This window comes from Taudactylus pleione, unplaced genomic scaffold, assembly GCF_031769625.1.
Source record: "Taudactylus pleione unplaced genomic scaffold, aTauple2 ptg000005l, whole genome shotgun sequence".
In the NCBI taxonomy this organism is placed as follows: Eukaryota; Metazoa; Chordata; class Amphibia; order Anura; family Myobatrachidae; genus Taudactylus; species Taudactylus pleione.
Genome location: NW_028284408.1, coordinates 11,943,795 through 11,961,857, shown reverse-complemented (window position 1 = coordinate 11,961,857; position 18,063 = coordinate 11,943,795). Strand labels below are relative to the sequence as shown.

Sequence of the window (18,063 nt, the reverse complement as noted above, 5' to 3'; positions counted from 1 at the left end):
TCCATGAACACAGCAGTTGAGTGCCGTCCATTCTGCTGTGTTCACACACACATATATATATCTATCTATCCCCGGACAGCAGGTACACCAGCGCTTTTGTAATGGGCCTCCACAGGTGGCAGCTGCCCTCTCTACTGCATAGGGCTGAATATATGGGATGCAGTCAGGATACTGGCGGCCGCTATCCTGGCCGCCGAAGTACCAACACTACAAGACCGACATGGGACTAAAGATAGGTGTCACGAAATCCTGACACCCGACATACCAAACGAAGCCGGGTGTCTTAGGTTCTCGCCAGGGGGGGTTTAGGCACCCCTGGGGGAAGTTAAACACCCCCCGAGAGGGTTAGGTTTAAGGTGTGGGAAGGGGGGGGGGTTTAGGGTAGGGAGAGGGTTGTGGTACTTACCACCCCCTTTTAGGATACCGATTCCGAACATATTTTAGACTTGCAGAGAGCACTGTAGTAGGCCCCGCCCACATTCCCTTGATGACTGATCGTGATGATCCTTGGCCTAAAACCTGCCTGGGAGAGTTACTTACACAATGGTGACAACAGCAACACAATCGTTTCAGTGGTTCTGAAGTTTACCGCAATCAGACCAACAGATGTTGTCATTATTAAGTTAATAGAAGTACTCCGTGTTACCCAGGTGTAAATATTCTTCAAGTTATTACGTTTTATTATGTGATGTCGTCCAAATGCATCCAGAGGAAGGGCCAGAACAGGCTTCCTGGGTCTGACAGCTCTTTGGTTCTCATATTGAGAGTCGACAGCAACTGATTCCAAATGTAAATGTCACACCTAGAATCAACTCCAGACCTTTTACCTGCTTTTGAGTCGATAGCCCCATTACTTTTGGCCCCTTAAAAAGTGGGAGGCACATATAGAAACCGTTGTAATTCCTACACCGTTCACCTGATTTGGATGTAATTACCCTCAAATTAAATCTGAAAGTCTGCTGTTAAAGCACATCTTGTTTGTTTCATTTCAAAGCCATTGTGGTGGTGAATAGAGGCCAAAATATGAAAATTCTGTCAATGTCCCAATATTTATGCACCTGACTACATGGGAGAAAGAGTGATCTGGTTTCTGTGCAAGAATGAATAAGTAGGGGCGGTGCATTAATCTTTTTTCTGCCTTTTTATGGGGTGAGGGTTTTCACTTTTTTCTGTTTTAGTTAAAAAAAAAAAAAAACGCGGAATTCGCTCAGATAAATAAGTCTATAGTCAAATTACCCACAACGACTTTTAAAAAGATTATGTAGTGAATTAGAACCCTGATATATAAAACGAAAACCTAAAATGGGGCACATGTAATTTCCATCCACTTTCTGACAGCTTTGTCTACATGGTTAAAAAATTGGTTTAACTTACAGCTAAATTAATTGAATAATATACTGTTTTGTAAAAAAATAAAATCTGTTCTACACTGCAGACAGTACCAAGAATCCTATTTGTGTAAATCTTAAGGTTTAATGGCACAGTCCCATGGCTTCCAAAGAGTGGTGAGGTCACCGTATTGTGCTATAATAGCAGCTACTCCCCTCCATTCAGGGAGGAGTCAGATAAAGCGAAATTACAGTACATGGTCTCCGCAATGTGGGGCGTGCTATGAAAAAGACACCTTTCTTTCCCCTTCATATTTTAGCCTAAACCAAGCAGTAAAAATAACACTAAAATGTACTGTCAACATTCTGGTGTCTGTCAATATTCAGAACATGCCAAAATTCTGACCGGATATCTCAATGTGTACATTACAGCTTATGTACAGTACTAATATTATATGTAGAAGTCCAATTTGCAGTAACCATGGCAGCCATCCAAATAATAGCTAATTGGTTATTCTGACACTATGCAAAGTTTGGACCCGATTCCAATGTTAGGAAACGAGCCCTATTGTCTGTCTTTCTGTCTCTCTCTCTCTGTACAGAGAGACACACACACAACGTGTGTATCTGAATTGGGTGCCAAGGAAAATGTGCTGTAATTCATAGCACTTAAACATGCATTTTGCTTTTATTTTTATCATGTCTATAGATAGTGCTAATCGTATTGGGCAGTCCTGTACAGAGACTATAATCTTCCACATCAGTGTAGGATGGACAACATACAAACTCCACACAGATAGGGGCCTGCTTGCGATGGCACATTTTTCTGTGCACAGCTTTCATAAATATCCAACATCCTAATAATTCCTTCTAATGTTTTTTTGTGCCAAACATTTCATTTTTGTGAAAAAGCAAAACATGCATTGATTTACATATGACAAATTCATAGTGTAAATGGCATTAGTAATTTTATTGCAGTTAGGTATAAAATATGCTGAAGTTGTGAATGATATATTACACTGTCAAAAATTATAAATAGTTTTTCAAATATTCTAATATCATTATCCAGAAATCACTGCTTTGAAGGAGCAGCGAGCATGATGTGCTTCTGCTGTGTGAAATGGAACGGATTCAATAACAACAGGGTGCAACGTCACTTAGATTTATTTACACCAAGCTACAGAAATGTGAAACACTGCAATGCATCAAGTTCACCTTTTGAAATTAACTCTTCTCAAATGACGTCGGCAAATAGGTCTCATGGCTGGACCGGTTTCTACATTACAACACTAATCCAGAAAATGGTAAATCTTTCCATAAAGGCTAATATATGCACATTCAGTGCAGGTACAGTACCTATCAAACCAACCCATTCCACTTAATGAATGTGTCATCCTTCATTAATTTAGTTCTTTATTTACAAGTTACGTGTCAAATCACATTTTCAGACCTTGATTCTTTTATACATTTTGTGTTTTTTGTTCCGGTTTGGGCATTTTCTCATTAAAAATTCTTTTTTCTCCCAGTCTGTTAATTTCCAATCCATCGGTGTTACACCACTCCTAGAATGCGTGCCACCCACCAGCTGCAGGGCATGACAATTCTGCATGCTGAGCGACACCCCTGATAGTTGTATGGAAATGGATAATAGCCACCGAAAGGCTCGCAGATTCTCTGGCAGTGGGTGTAGCTTCTTCTGCAGTCAATGCAGCATATTCCTTGGTGGTCCAGCATGGGGTCAAATGTCATGCCACCTTCTCCTTCCAGCTGGCATAAAAACATATAAAACAATATTGGTCATTCTAAGCAATAGCACAGATATCAGCATTAAGTGTGGAGATACTTTGAGAAGTGGGCAACAGACACTGTATTTCTGATATATATATATATATATATATATATACATATACATACACATACACCCTTTCATCTGCCACTATGGACAGCAATGCAGTCTGTACTCCCTGTATTTGTGTGGGTTTTCTTTGGCTGCTTTAGGTTCCTAACACAGTCCAAAAACATACTGGAGGCTGACCTTAGTGTGTTGATGTGGTAGATATTACAGGGCTACAATGGGGGCAGGCAGGGATCGAAGTTAATTATTTATACAGTATATATTGGGACTTCAGAAATAAAGGAGAATATATCAGTACAGTATAATAATTCCTGCTTTATCACGCTATGGCCATAGGGCCTAATGTTGACCTATTGCTACAAAGAGGGTAAGATTGGCAGCCACACTTCTTTTGAGCCTGGGTGTGTGTGTAATGAGTGGTAGTATATAGGGCTGATTCTGCAAGGAATGTAATTGCTAAGCTGCACGCAGGCTATAGATATACTGTATGATGTATGCACGCAGGCTATAGATATACTGTATGATGTATGCACGCAGGCTATAGATATACTGTATGATGTATGCACGCTGGCAGCTTTGCAATTCCACCCTTGCAGATCTGATAATGCAGCAGGAGGCATCACGCCCCCTGGCCATTAGATATCCGAGCTGCATTGTCCAACGCAGCATCGGATAATCTTCGTACCATTGGCCGGCTGCGATGACCCATGGGGTCCCGCAGCCGGCCGCTGCAGTTTATAGGAAGAGGCCAGGAAATCTCCGTCAGCTGACTGAGATTCTGGCTTCTTCCATCCCCCCCAACGGCGACAACACGCCTCCATTTCGGGAAACGGAGGCCATCGCCACCCCCAAACAGCATGCAATGCTGAATTAGGCCCATAGTGTTCAGAGGTTCCCTGATACTTGTAGTTCCACATCGCTGATAAGCCACAGCAGGTTGCCTGCCTCGATATGGAGGAAGTAATCACTCGCTGAATACCTACAGCCATGGGGAAAAGGGGTTATACAGTAAGATTGTTTCCCATTTGAAGACAATTTATATTATGGGGTTTCTGTAAGTCTGCAGATCAAAAGCTATTTATGACAGGTAAGCAATCATATTTTATGAGCGCATGATTTGTGCAAGCTGCATTGGAATAACACAATTTAGGGAATATTTTGTATGAACTCCTTCAAATTTGTATTACTAGCGCTAGAAATTGTGCCATAATGTAACAAATTATAAACCCGAAAATTTTAATGATCATGAGTATACTGTTTATGCAATTGTATTATTTTATGAACACAAAAAAGGCTTCTTTTGATGATGGGAATCACATGAGGCACTTTGGTGAAATGAAATAAGGTCTCAGCTTGATATGAAATGCTATGCAAAGCATTAGTGTGATTTTTATTTTTTTTATACCAACACCACGGTCTAACAGGTAGAACCTGAGAAAATATCAGGATATAGGGGCAGATTCACTTACAACCCCGCGGCTAATTGCCACGCCGGTCCAATTGAATTGCCGGGGATTTCTCGCCCTGGAGTTCCCGAGTCCCCGCAGTCGGACTTTACCTCACAGCTCCTGGAGGTGCGAGGTAAAGTCCACTTAAAAAAAAAACAAATTGGCCTCGTGCGTGGGGGAAAAACACATTGATTCCGCAGTTTATGCAGAATCAATGTGTTCACGCGCGTGAGTCCCGATTTTATGGTGCGGGGAAAAAGGCTATTTAATAGCTTTTCTCTGCGCCACGGAGATTATGGACGCCAATTAATCGCGGGGACAACCCCGCGGCTAATTGAATCTGCCCCATAGTGTGGGACTATGTAGATGTAAGTTATGGCATACTGGAAGAGATACAGTGCAGGCTTAGCACAATTAGGCTGATGCAAACACCACCAGCTTGCATAATGTAAGTTGTGTAAAATTGCTCTGGTCCTGCCAGGGAAACCACCTGCATGTATACACTCCTATGAATGGCGGGGTCATTCTGGCGCATGCGTCTGGAGGGGAGGAACAGAGTGCTGTAATGTAGGCAAGATCAGTCAAGTATTTTTAATGCACTATCGCTGCTCTAGCCTGACTTCGCTAACAGTCGATTGGTTGCTATGGGATACAGGTATTTAGTACATATATATATATATATATATATATATATATATATATATAAAAAAAAAAACAAGTTAAATGTAATGGAGAGACAAACAAACATACTAAATGGGTTCAATATTCATAGGGTGCTTTCAAACTATACTGTTTTTTCTAAATCTAAGTTTTCCTTTTATGAAGTTTGTTAGAGCTGAAAGTGCAGTGTCAGCATTCCTTTATTCATGGTCTTGTGAGTAGATTGTTAGGATGAAGTTGGAAGAACAATACTTTATTGATAGGCCTGACAAGATCTCCTGCAGGGGATGAATACTGATGAAATATAGATATCTGAGCTCGCTTTAAATACTCACATGTTAAATCACTCAAATGACATTGATTAGGAAGCCAAGCAAACACCATATTGATTTTCCAGAATGCATTGCTAGTTTCTATTTCTTCTGCTGGGATTGCATTGGGTTTTTTTATATTCTTTAGCAAAAAAAACCATTTTCTTTAAATTCCCTTTATTGTGCATTAGAGTACTGAAATATATTTTGAGCAAAGATAAGGAACAAGTAGTGTGTATGCATCAGAGATTTCACAATTTAAATGACTGTTTGTGAAAACATTGTACACCTTGGAAAGCATAAAATGCTCAGCAATCTTAGAGAAGAGCGGTTATGGAAACTGCCTGCTACGTGGGCTTCATGTAAAGTGCTGTTTGCAGAGGGGAAGTGTATTGCTGAATTACCTGCCACAAGAACTTAGGTGAGTGTAATCTGTGATCCTATATACTAAGCAGCATGGAGAGGCAACTTTCCAGTATCACATAAATACTCCCCCATGTCGCACAGCCAACAGCAGTAATATCAAAGGGATATGTTATAACGTGCTGCAAGGTGAATGCAGCTCTGCATCAATCCAATGCTAGAGACTAAATCACGGGAAGTGCACTGTAAGCACAGGCTGACATTTCTGTCAAATGTTGACTGGTCCAATAATACTACACTCAGCACCCAGCTCCAGGTAGTACACGAAACAAAGGGCCTGATTCAGCAAGGATGGCAACTGCTAAAGCGTACGCAGTCGATTGTTGCGTACTGTGCATGCTTATGCATCGCAGTACGCTAATGCCTCACTGCAATCGGGACTGCGATCGCAGTGAGTATGCAGACCCATCGCAGAGTCACTGACAGGAAGTACCGTTTGGGGGTGGTGGGAGAAATGCAGACGTGCCAGTGCATAAATTAGCTACTGTGATGGCATACGCAGCTTTGGAGTTTCACTGCGTGCGATGAGGTTAGCAATTTATAGGTAAGGTCAGGGCATACTTGCCGACATTCAGCTCCCTCCTTCCGGGAGGGAGCTGAATGCCTGCATAGAGGGGGAGGCGTGGCCGGCTATGACAACGTTTTGGGGGTGGGGCCAGGGGCGTGACTGCACGAACGCGTCATCGTGGCCCCGCCCCCTCTTCACAATGCCAAAAATAAAGGCATTGTGAAGCAGGGGGCGGAGCCACGATGACGCGAATCGCGTCATCGGGCATCCCCGCTGCGGGGGTTTCTAGTAGTTGTGCGGGGGGCAGGCGGCAACCGGGAGGCTAGCCTGCCTTTCCGGGGGGTCGGGAGCGGCACCCGATATTCGGGAGGCTCCCGACCAAATCGGGAGGGTAGGCAAGCCTGGGTCAGGGCTGCAGTAATTCTGCGTGAGGGGTCGATGGTACTCTGTTTCTGATGTTTGAGGAGGTTTGCAAGGTATTACGGATGTGAGAAAGGGGAAGTGGGCGTTTGCATGTTGTCCGTGCGAGTGTTTTGCGATTACAAGTATTAGCATACTTTCGCAGCAGACCTGCATCACCGATCCTTGCTGAATCAGGCCCATTGTCTGTATAGGCTACACATGTTTCCATTGAAATCAATCTATGATATTTGTATTATATATGTTTAAGCTGTATTTGCCCTATTGTGACCACTGGCTCAAACCATTGGGAGGGAGTCGCATTTAAATTTGTTGCGGGTATGTTCTCAAAAGTGATCTACTTCTGCCTGTGCCAAAAGGTATCTTGATGATCACTATGATCCTCTTTATAAACCTTTAATATTATTTTGTACAAGAAATTACTTTCCTAACAGCCATATACATTTAATAAAAAGTTTACTTGTAGACTCTCAGGGGTAAATTCACTAAGATTTGAGTTTTTTTTTTTTTTTTTAATCTCTATTTGCATAGTCGACTCTCAGGTGATCTTCCCATTTTTCATCTCGCAAATTTACTAAGAAGTGAGTTTAGCTGAAAGTGAGTTTGCCGATGGTGATGCAGATCGAGATATCTCCCCCGAGTTGCAAGTTAAGATGAGGTGACTCACCCGAGATTGCAGTGTTTTCTCTCTGCACAACTCTCCCGAGCTAGCAGCCTAAACATATCAGTGGGATATGTGAAGGCTGCTTGTCTGTTATATCTGTAAAAGAAGGGTTAAATTTTTTTTTTTTTAAATGACGTAGGTTCCCCGCCAAAAGCATAACAACCCCGGACTGGTCAGCCAGTCCTGGTTTCAAAAATGGCCAGTCCAGGGCTCCCTCTCCCGAAACCCCAGGGCTCTTCCCCGCACCCCTGGAGCGGTGGGTACACGGGTAATAAAATGTTAAATAGTAGTAAACTATTGTATATGACAGTGGAACTACAGGTGCCAGCATGCCTGCCCCTTGGTATTTGTGGAACTACAAGTGCCAGCAGGCTGCCAACACCCATACCCCCACTGTAAAATAAATAGTTAAAAAAACTACAAGACACACACCGTATCTAGTACAACTTTATTCCATACACCTAACACACTCACACATACTTACCTGTACCAGCCGGTCGGTCCTCTTCTCCCATGTAGATTCCACGGATGTACCTGAGAAAGGTCCCATACTCCCCTCCATTCTGGTGCCGCTCTCCGTAGTATCCATGATCTTGGCAAAACAAAAGAAAACGAGTTACGTGAACCATGTCGAACAGGTGTAAGTATATGTTGTCACATACTGTATACTTACACCTTGCGAAACGACATGTAGTGGACGCTCATTGGCTGGGACCCATGTGGAACCAGCCAATGAGCAGCCGCTGCATGTAAAGCTGCCGCTGATTGGCTAGCGGCCCATGAGAAAAAACAGATGATTTCGGTCAACTGTCGTTTCGCGAGGTGTAAGTATACAGTATGTGACAACATATACTTACACCTGTTTGGCATGGTTCACGTAACTCGTTTTGTTGTTTTGAAAAGACCCCTGGATGCTACGTAGAGCAGCGTGAGAATGGAAGAGAGTATAGGATTTTTTTTTGGGCAGGTACATCCGGCTTTCTACATGGGGCAAGGGGACGTGAACATCTGGCAGCAGGTAAGTATGTGTGAGTGGAATAGGTGTATGTAATAAACTTTTACTGTATACCGTGTGTGTGTGTGTGTGTACTGTCTTTGTTTAACTATTTATTTTACAGTTTGGGTATGGGTGCCGGGAACCTGCTGGCACCTGTAGTTCCACAAGTGCCAAAGGGCAGGCATGCTGGCACCTGTAGTTCCCCTGTAAAATACAATAGTTTACTACTATTTAACACTTTATTACCCCATACCCACAGCCCAGGGGTGCGGTGAAGAGCCCCGGGCTTCAAACCAAGGGGTTTTGGGAGAGGGGGGACCCCTTTTTTGGGGGGTCCCCACCTCCCCTGAGATCCCCAGCCTGGCCTGACCAGCTTGAGGTGTTAATGCTTTGGACATGGAGCCTTGGTGATAGGGGGTATAATGCCACAGCCAGGAGACCCTGTCAGTTTGGGTCCGGTGCTGGTTTTAAATATAGGTGGACCCCTACGCATTTATTTTTCCCCTTTATTTAAAACCAGAACTTGCGCTGCAGCCTGGTGCTGGTTCCTAAATTAAGGTGGAATCCTACTTGTTTTGTTCCCTATAATTTTTTGGGAACCAGGACTGGCTGACAAGTCCGGGACTGGTTATGGCTTTTGGGGGGCGCGGACCCTACGTAATTAAAAAACAAAAAAAACACTTTTTCATATTTACAGGCAAAAACATACACAAATCACACTGATCTGTGTATGTTTCTGGCAAACTCGCAGCTCCGGGGGTGAGTGCTTAAAACTTCAATTTGGCAGAGAGTTTGCTGTCATCTCACCCGAGATTGACATCTTGATTCTTGGTAAATCTGCGAACTGTGGCCCTCATTCAGAGCCGCTCGTTAGCGGCAGTACGCTCGTTCCGAGCGATGTTTGCACATCTGCGCATGCGTACGGTTTTTAGTACGCATGCGCGAACCAGTCAGTGCGGCCGAAAATCGTTTGTACGCTATATAGCGAGTGCCTGCTATTTTGAGTGACAGAATGAGGCGTATATGGGTGGTAACAGGGGAAGGTGCTTGAAAATGGGGAGTGGAGATCCGAACGCAGGCGTGCTTAAAGGTCAAAACGGGCGTTTTATGGGTGTGTATATTTAAAACAGCAGCGTCATTGACCACGTCACTGGGTTATTTTAGAGCCAGAACTGCTCGCAAATTTGTGGTAGCAAACACCAACCACAAGAATAGCGAGCAGTTCATACGCTGGTCGATGTACTCGATTAATCTAATAAATAGCGGACATGACGTATGGTGCGAGCGGCCAGGGGGCGTTTTTAACAAATAAACGAGCGTATGTTTTGCTCGTTCGTTCAGACTTAGAGGTGTGAACAGACTGCAATGTGCGTACGGATCATTTGAATAGCCACCCCTTGTTTTTAAACGAACGACCGCAAATAGTGAACGGCTCTGAATGAGGGCCTGTGTATTTTAGGTGAAAAGTACTTCCAAGTTTGCCAGATGGTGATAAGATTCGAGTTTGCGATCTCACCTGTTTTATGAGTGAGAAGAGATAACTCTCTCCCGAACTCACCAGAGTTTGCCTTTAGTAAATTTGCGAGATCAAAAACATGCCTGAACTCACCCGAGATTGTCATTTCGACTAATCTTGAATCTTGGTAAATTTACCACTCAGAGTTATCTCGGCAGCCAAGCATCAGGGATCACGGTGTGCGTCTCAGCCCTTCCAAGTTAGAACAGCATGGGAATTGGTTCAACCAGATTTGGCATACTCTCTGGCACCAAAAGGAGATCAACAACAGCCCCCTGCCCTTTATGATACACACTACAGAAGTTGGTAGTTATGATACTGCTGAAAAAGGGACCTCCACAAACGTGAACCATAGAGAAAATGCAGTGAGTACAATGGTAGACACAGCCCAGGGTTCATTCATTACTTTTATGAAGTCAGAAGACAAAATACCTTGGGACAAACAACAAAACCTCGGGAGAAAATGTGTCGGGAAAATATGATGACTACAGTTTCCTGAGCTACAGCTTTATGGAAGCATTTTCTTCTGCAGATTCCCTTTGTCTTAAAAAATAGGATTGGAAAACTGGATAACACCATAGACCAGAGGTTCTCAAACTTGGTCCTCAGGACCCCACACAGGTCACGTTTTCCAGGTCACCCAGCAGGTGCACAGGTGTATTCATTACTCACTGACATAGTTCCACTGATGGAGCTAATTATTTCACTTTTGATACTGTGAGTAGACCTGGAAAATATGCACTGTTTGAGGACTGAGTTGAGAACCTGTGCCATAGACAAGGAAGGACTCTCTGATGAATACTCCTCACTACCAAACCAAAGTAGCAGAATACTAACTACACTCCCTGTTGTCCATTGTCACCTGATCCAGTGAGGGAGAGTATCTCTCCATATAGTCAGTGGATACCTACAGGGCCAGCTCTACCATTAGGCAGCTTTAAGCAGCTGCCTAGGGTGCCGGGATCTGGGGGGTGTCACGGAGTCTTCCATTCCCACTATTAAGGATGTCTCAGAGAGAAATTGTTGTTGTACTAAATGCAGGTGATGACTTCTAAGACACCGCCTCCTCACTTTCACCTGAGGGGCTGGAAAGTGGGTCTTGGTGGAGGTGGGGGTGGTTCAGTAGGCTGAAGTTTTGCCTAGGGTGCCGAGACACCTTGCATCGGCCCTGGATACCTAAGCAACTGGAGGAGATCACCTATCAGACCAAATCTGTTTCATATAAGTGAGTTAAGGCTGGAACCATAAGCTGAACCAGAACCTGCAGAATATGGACCTTCAGTCTACATCAATTACATATTCTGAATACATTGGTTCTGAACACAAAGATACCATTAAAGATTTAGCAGAACATTAAAAAAGGTATTTGTAATGCTGCATACACACCAGAGCCGGCCCTAGGCATAATAAGCGAATGCCTAGGGGCATTCCAGGACTCTGCCGCAGTTCCCCCCCACTGGCGCTGCATGCCCCTTCCCTGCTGCCGTGTGGAAAGCCGTGCTGGGACCAAGTGGCTGATCCCAGCATTGGCACAGCCTGAGGAGATGTGTCCCCTGTGGGACACATCAGCGTCTGGCGCCGTGGAAGAATAGGCGGCAGGTAGCCGGCGCTGGGACGGAGTATGTGTTCCCAGCGCCGGTCAAACATTTGGTGCGGCAGGCAGGACCTGGCTTACTGTAGCCCATCACCCGGTAGACTTGGTACAGCGTCTGCCACGGCGGGTGTTTGGCTCTGCCCGCAAGCAACCAATAGGAGGCAGACGCGACGAGCCAATCGCAGCTTTCCGCGTCATAGCCCCACCCACTTGCGGCGTCTTGTATCAGACGCTGCTGAGCGGGAAAAGGCAGAACGGCGGCGGAGAGGGATGAGTGAATACCTCCCGAAGAGAGCATCGTGGCAAGAGTTCCGGCGGCTGCGGAAGAGGCCAGAAGACGCCATGATCAACAAGGAAGACAGGCGGTGTCGGCTGGGAGAAGCAAAGAGGCGGTGCCGCTGGCCAGGACGAGCCAGCGGCTCGGAGAGGACTGCTGGGGTGGAAAATAAAAGCCAACGAAGCTCCCCCCCGCAGCCTCTTCCAATGGAGCAGGTAGGCCCTCCATGAGGCCTACCATATACCCCCTACCTAGACCACCAGGGTTGTCAGGCACTAGGCTTGTGGGGCCACTGTCGGGCAATAGGCCCGTGGGCATATAGGCGGGCGCAAGGCCCTAAAGGGAGTTATTGCCCTATTAGGTGTAAGTAACCTGGGTACTAGGCCCAGGTCACTATTGAATAAAGTAGGTGGGCACTAGGCCCGTGGCCAAAAGGAGGGCCACATGTTTTTATGGGGCACCAGTCAATATTTTGCTTAGGGCACCAAATGGGCTAGGGCCGGCTCTGATGCATACGGTCAGATTTTGTTAAATATTTGAACAATAACAATTGTAAAAATCGTTCATATCGTTGACATGTTGGGCATGCATCGACCAACGATACTCGTGCCCGCATGTCAGATAATGATATCTGACATCGACTGTGTTTGCAGCAAGATTTGGACGATTTCATTTATTTTAAATAATGTCAGAAATCGTTCATCGTTGATAAAATTGTTCAAATCGTTGATGAAATCGTTCAATCGCTCATCGTTATCGTTGAATGAAATCGATGATCTGACAAATCTGACCGTGTGTATGAAACATAACTGACTGTTAAGCAATTAAAAGTTATGGCTGAACCATCACTAGCAGGTAGACAAGAAACATAATATTCCTGATTGGTAAGACTCATGCTATCAGATTGCGGGGAGGGGCTATGCTGCAATGGAAAATGATCTGGTGTTGGGATGAAGAGTTATACCCATCTTGTAAAAAACCCTCTCCTCATTGTGGGCCTGATTCAGAAATGGACGTAATGCCGATATTTATGCAGATTGAACGATTGTTAGCCATTGCGCATACGTGTAAGCTGTATTGTGCAGGCGCATCGATTGAACTGTGATTACGCTAACACATAGGATTCACTCGCAAAGTGAGTGACCGGTAATCAGCGTTTGGGAGAGGTAACAGCGGAAACATTTTCTGGGCGTGCGTATATCAGTCAGACACCCACTGCGTCTACAACAGGATAGACTAACTTAGATGGCTGGTGGCCGCCTGATCTGCGTTCAATGTTTCAGGTTGTGTGTGTGAGCATCGGTGCAGAGATGCTGTCAGTGGGTGTCTCTAAGCACTGGACAGTGAGTCATTAGCATATTTTCACAATTGCGATCTGTGAGAGATCGCAGCCGCGATTGGATATGAATCATGCCGTATGTGTGTACGCCTAAGTATAGTTGCACCCCTTGAATAGCAACATGATTTATTCCAGATGCAAGTTACTTTTTTTAAAAATGTATTTACTCCCAACTCAGATTCAGCTGCATAATGCTCAAAGGAGACGGAAAGCACAAAAAGATACCAGTAGGTAATGGAAGCAATTTGTACCACACATTCTGAACTATTTTGTAATATCATTTCCATCAGTTTCTCCATAAATGCCACTGGCAGGATGTACAAATGAGTGGATAGAGTTATGTTCACCATCCACCCTAATCTATAATCATTATTTTTATTATCATCCTTTATTTATATGGCGCCACAAAGGTTCTGTAGCGCCTTACACAGTACATAAATGAGCACACAAGAAAAACAGTTAATAGTAATATAAAACAATGCAGGACAAGGCCTGGTTTATATACATAGCTGGATAACACAAGCAGCAGGGCCTCAGCAACCAAATGTTAGGTGCCATTGGGCAGTTAGGAGTACATGATAGTATAAGTAGGGATAGGAGAAGCACGTGAGGGACGAGGGCCCTGCTCCTGAGAGCTTACATTCTAAAGGGGAGGGGCAGACAGACAGGGGCGACACAGATGGGGTAGATAGTGAGGAAGGAGCATGGAGCAGTGGGTTAGGATATATGCTGCGGAATGTGTGTGTTTAAGATGACCTGATGTTATGTCAAAATTAAGTCCTTCTTACATCTATCTCTATGACAGAAACTAGATTTTGTTTATCTGTTATTTACATGAGAGATAGACAAAAATTAAAGTGCTACAACTTTATTTTGTACGTTACATTTTAGCATCTAAATACATCCAGCTAAAAATGCAGCTATTATGGGACTGTCCCGCCATCCTAATACTGAATAATTTAGTCCCAGCTTCTGGGTGCTATGCCATACTCCCGTGAGTGGGTGCATCTCACATGCTAGACCCACCCACAAATGGGTGCAGGTCCATTATGAGAGGAAAGCTGGGTATGAAAATTTCTGTTTTAATGAGACAAATGCTGAAATCATCTGTGTTCTAAAAGTGGCTATTGTTGTTTTATGGGAGGGTGAGATGTTGATTTTATGCATGCTGTATGTATTTAGTCAGGATACACTACACTATATCTACAATCTGGAGCATGGTTGGTTTTAAGCAAGACTTAGGTTTCTATTTCCCTGTAATTTTATGACACAGGACAGAAGGTTATATAATTCTAGGCTACTCCTGTTTAAAGGCGACCATACATCAATCAGTTAGGGCAATCTGCCTTTTGCAGATGATTGTGTAAGAAAATTGGCAATTTATGGGGTTCACCAATAGCGGATTCTGGCCAAGAAGTGATTGGAATTTGTGAATCAAGATGTCCAACATGTTGGATTTTGCCGACCAATTAGAGCTGTAGATTGTTAGTGTATGGTAACAATCGGTCGATTAGCCGACTGTTACTAGTAAAATGATGATCCTTTCACGATTGGCGGATCCTTACTTTGGTGAAAATTATCTGCAAATCGCTGGTACACATCGCTATTGGTGGATTGGAGAATTGTTAAATCGGAGGGCAGGGTAACGCAGAATTGGTGAATTGTGATTGCTGACGTATGGACGCCAGAACTCTAATCTGCAAATATGAATTTGGTGCATCCCTATTATGATGGCTCTGCTACATGACCTGGATGATCCTTTTGAATGTGATCAAATTACACTATCACATCAACCTTGTTTGAGGTTTTGTAACCAAAAGGTCCTTACTTAGTGACTCAGTTGTTTAAAAAACATCAGACAAATAGTACCATGTGCAGACAAATATATACCTATATGGGGGTCACTATTGTGGCACCAGGTATTGTTGGACACTGATTGTAATCAATGTTCTGTAAATTGTACTGTATTTAGAACCTGTAATCTATGGAAAACACCATAGCATTGACTGTACACTTAGAGTTTACTTACATGATAAGGGTTCTCTGGGTTGAATGGTGTCTCTCTCTCAGAAGATGGTTGGGTTTCATTGACTCTTTGAGCGCGTCGGTTTCCTTGGCGTCTAGTGTTTACTTCTTCTGCCGCGGCTTCAAACTGGTCCAGGTTTAAGTTTTGAGCTTGTCTAACCTTTCTTGCAACATCTCTCTTACCTCTTTGACTTTCTAGATACATGTAAGACATAAGTGGCATTTAAAATTAAACACATTTACTATTATTTAGAATGTGTGTCTGCTATACCATCTGTGAGATATTGGTCATAAATTGCTGTATATGTAGGACAAATAAAATAGACAATTCCAATCAACACATTAGCTGTCACTTAGAGCACATGGTATATGTGGTTAGAAGATGACCGTGATCTGACAGTTATGCAATCATTGGCTGACCTCAAAAACTGGGGCTCATAGTATCTGTCTGTTCAGATCTGTTACAAACTAATGTGTGACCAAAATGGAAATAAAACCGGACACAATGACTGCCTCAATCTGACTGTATATGCACCTATTGTAATAGGAAATCACCATCAAATACTCATAATTAACATTATTATTAACAGTGCTATTTTTCAGCAGGAACTCAGGCCCTGATTCAGAGCGCTTGCTCTGAATCAGGGCGTTTTTGGTTTTTTTTGTTTCGGCCTCCTGGCCGCTCACATAGCTGTGGGTGACCACCCACAGCTTATGCGAGCGGCCAGGTGATGGTCGCGACCATCGGGGCTTGCGACGAGACCCTTGTGGTAGGGTCTCTTTCCCGCAAGCTCCAGTGAGCTACCGGCTCTAAATAGAGCCGGAAGCTCACCACTGACATCACTCGTGATGTCAGTGGGGCCGCCCCCAAACGGCAGGCGTTCCTTCAGGAACGCCTCCGTTTGGCCAGCCACCCCCTCTGCCCGCCTCCAAAACGGGGCGAGCTGTCGATCAACAATCGACAGCCGCCCCTTTTGGATGTGTGCGCTGGAGAGAGTGATTTCTTGCTCGCTCCGGGGCTCGCAGGCGCACTGCCCGGCCATCGACCCGCTTGCACGCGGATAGCGCTTGCGAGCAGGTCTGAATCAGGCCCTCAGTTCCTGAACCTCTCACTAACTATGATGTCCTGGACCAAAATGTATTTTCCATAAAATAAGTTTTCTTTTAATGTCTCTTTTGAGTGCCTTCTTTTCTAAATATAAATATACAGTATATAATATATATAGCTATTTAATTGTTTTGCTATAGCTCCACCCACAGTTCCTGAACCTATTTTCCCAGAAAAATAGCCCTAATTATTATACAAAGAAACATTACATTTTATATTTCTAATTTGCTGAGCAGCCGGAAGAATAGCAACTTTAGTATTTTCTGGATTTAGCAGCAGAAGCTGTAGGTCTCTGATACTACAGTACATATTAAATATACAAAAAAAAAAAAAAAAAACATTTTCCCAAGTGGTAGTATCTTTCTCCATCCATAGCTGGTCTGGCATAAGCAGTACTTCCTACATGCACATATGTGCACACAGGCGAGTGAAAATATTTTCTATTTATTTCTAGGTTTGTTAATATTTGTATTTCCGATCTTTTAGACACCTGCAAAACTGTGTGTACACTTAGCAGTTTGTGTATAGAAGATGCACCTTTGGGATATGTTGGTCGGAGCCAGAAGATGGGAAGATCTGCACACAGTTCCAGGATCTTTGAGCTCAGGAAGCTGTTATCCTTTACGGGCTGTTCGGCAGCCACCCAGATAAGAGAATTCTCATCAAACTTAGCCGGCATGACCTCATCTTCCTGGCAAGATATAAATGGCGTGCAAACTATAAAACATCACAACATGCAGCGATATTTACATTACTTTGTTTTTTCTTATTAGTGTTTGGTGCAAGTTATTGTGAGCTTAAATTAGTAGTTGGTTTAATGAGGACGCTAATGCCTACATTTATCAAAGGCAGCAAATACTTTTATTCCTTATCTGCCACTTATGCAAATGGGAATTAAACTAAAGCATAACACCATTTGTTAAAACTAGGTCTTGGTGTTTTATCTGTAAATTAAAAGTAACATACTTTAAAATGACATATGAGTTTGGAGAATATAGGTCAAATGAGCCTGCATCTAGATGATAAATCCTCGTAGTTTGACGTTAACATGAGCACGTTCTAGATTTCATATGTAAATGCTGCGGACCATATATTACAAATGCAATTACACTGAACCAGAGGTTACGATATCCGTTGTACGGTTTCTAATATATTTTACTATGGATTTAAAATTTATCTTAAAAATTAACCCATTCTGTCCAACTCTTTTAAGACTTTACTTGATAGATTTAATTGTGCCATAGTCCGTGGCCTGATCTATACTCTTCATATTTGTACCAGTGCTGTGTTTTGAACTCCTTGCTGCTCCCTTGAGTACTGAGCGCACTGCCCCGATGCTGCCCAACTAGTTCCTCTTGACACAAGTAGTAACTTCTCCAGCTGGAGCAATGCCTTACAGGGGTGTGTAGTGAGTATCTGGTGAGCAGTGATCACCTTCTAGCTGGGTATATTGGAATTTACAATGTAATTGATGCTCAGGAGGAGTGACGTTCTTCGCCAAGGCTGGTGCGTTAGTGCCATACTTTTTCATTTGCCACATTTTGATTTGATCGTGAGTGCTGCCTTCAAGTTTTCCTATATACATATTTA

The 18,063-nt window shown here is 43.6% G+C and overlaps 1 protein-coding gene across 1 annotated transcript in view; it reads right to left on the bottom strand.

The window, feature by feature from the left end:
- Positions 1-2,297: 2,297 nt before the first annotated feature.
- The window catches only part of CNMD (chondromodulin), a 66,727-nt gene continuing 50,961 nt past the window's right edge, over positions 2,298-18,063 (bottom strand). The window contains exons 5-7 of the mRNA XM_088476148.1: positions 17,011-17,164; positions 15,370-15,560; positions 2,298-3,095 (exon numbers count right to left, since the gene is read on the bottom strand). Of these exons, the coding sequence (XP_088332274.1) occupies positions 2,880-3,095; positions 15,370-15,560; positions 17,011-17,164 (561 nt within the window). The 3' untranslated portion in view covers positions 2,298-2,879. The remainder of the gene's footprint in view (positions 3,096-15,369; positions 15,561-17,010; positions 17,165-18,063) is intronic.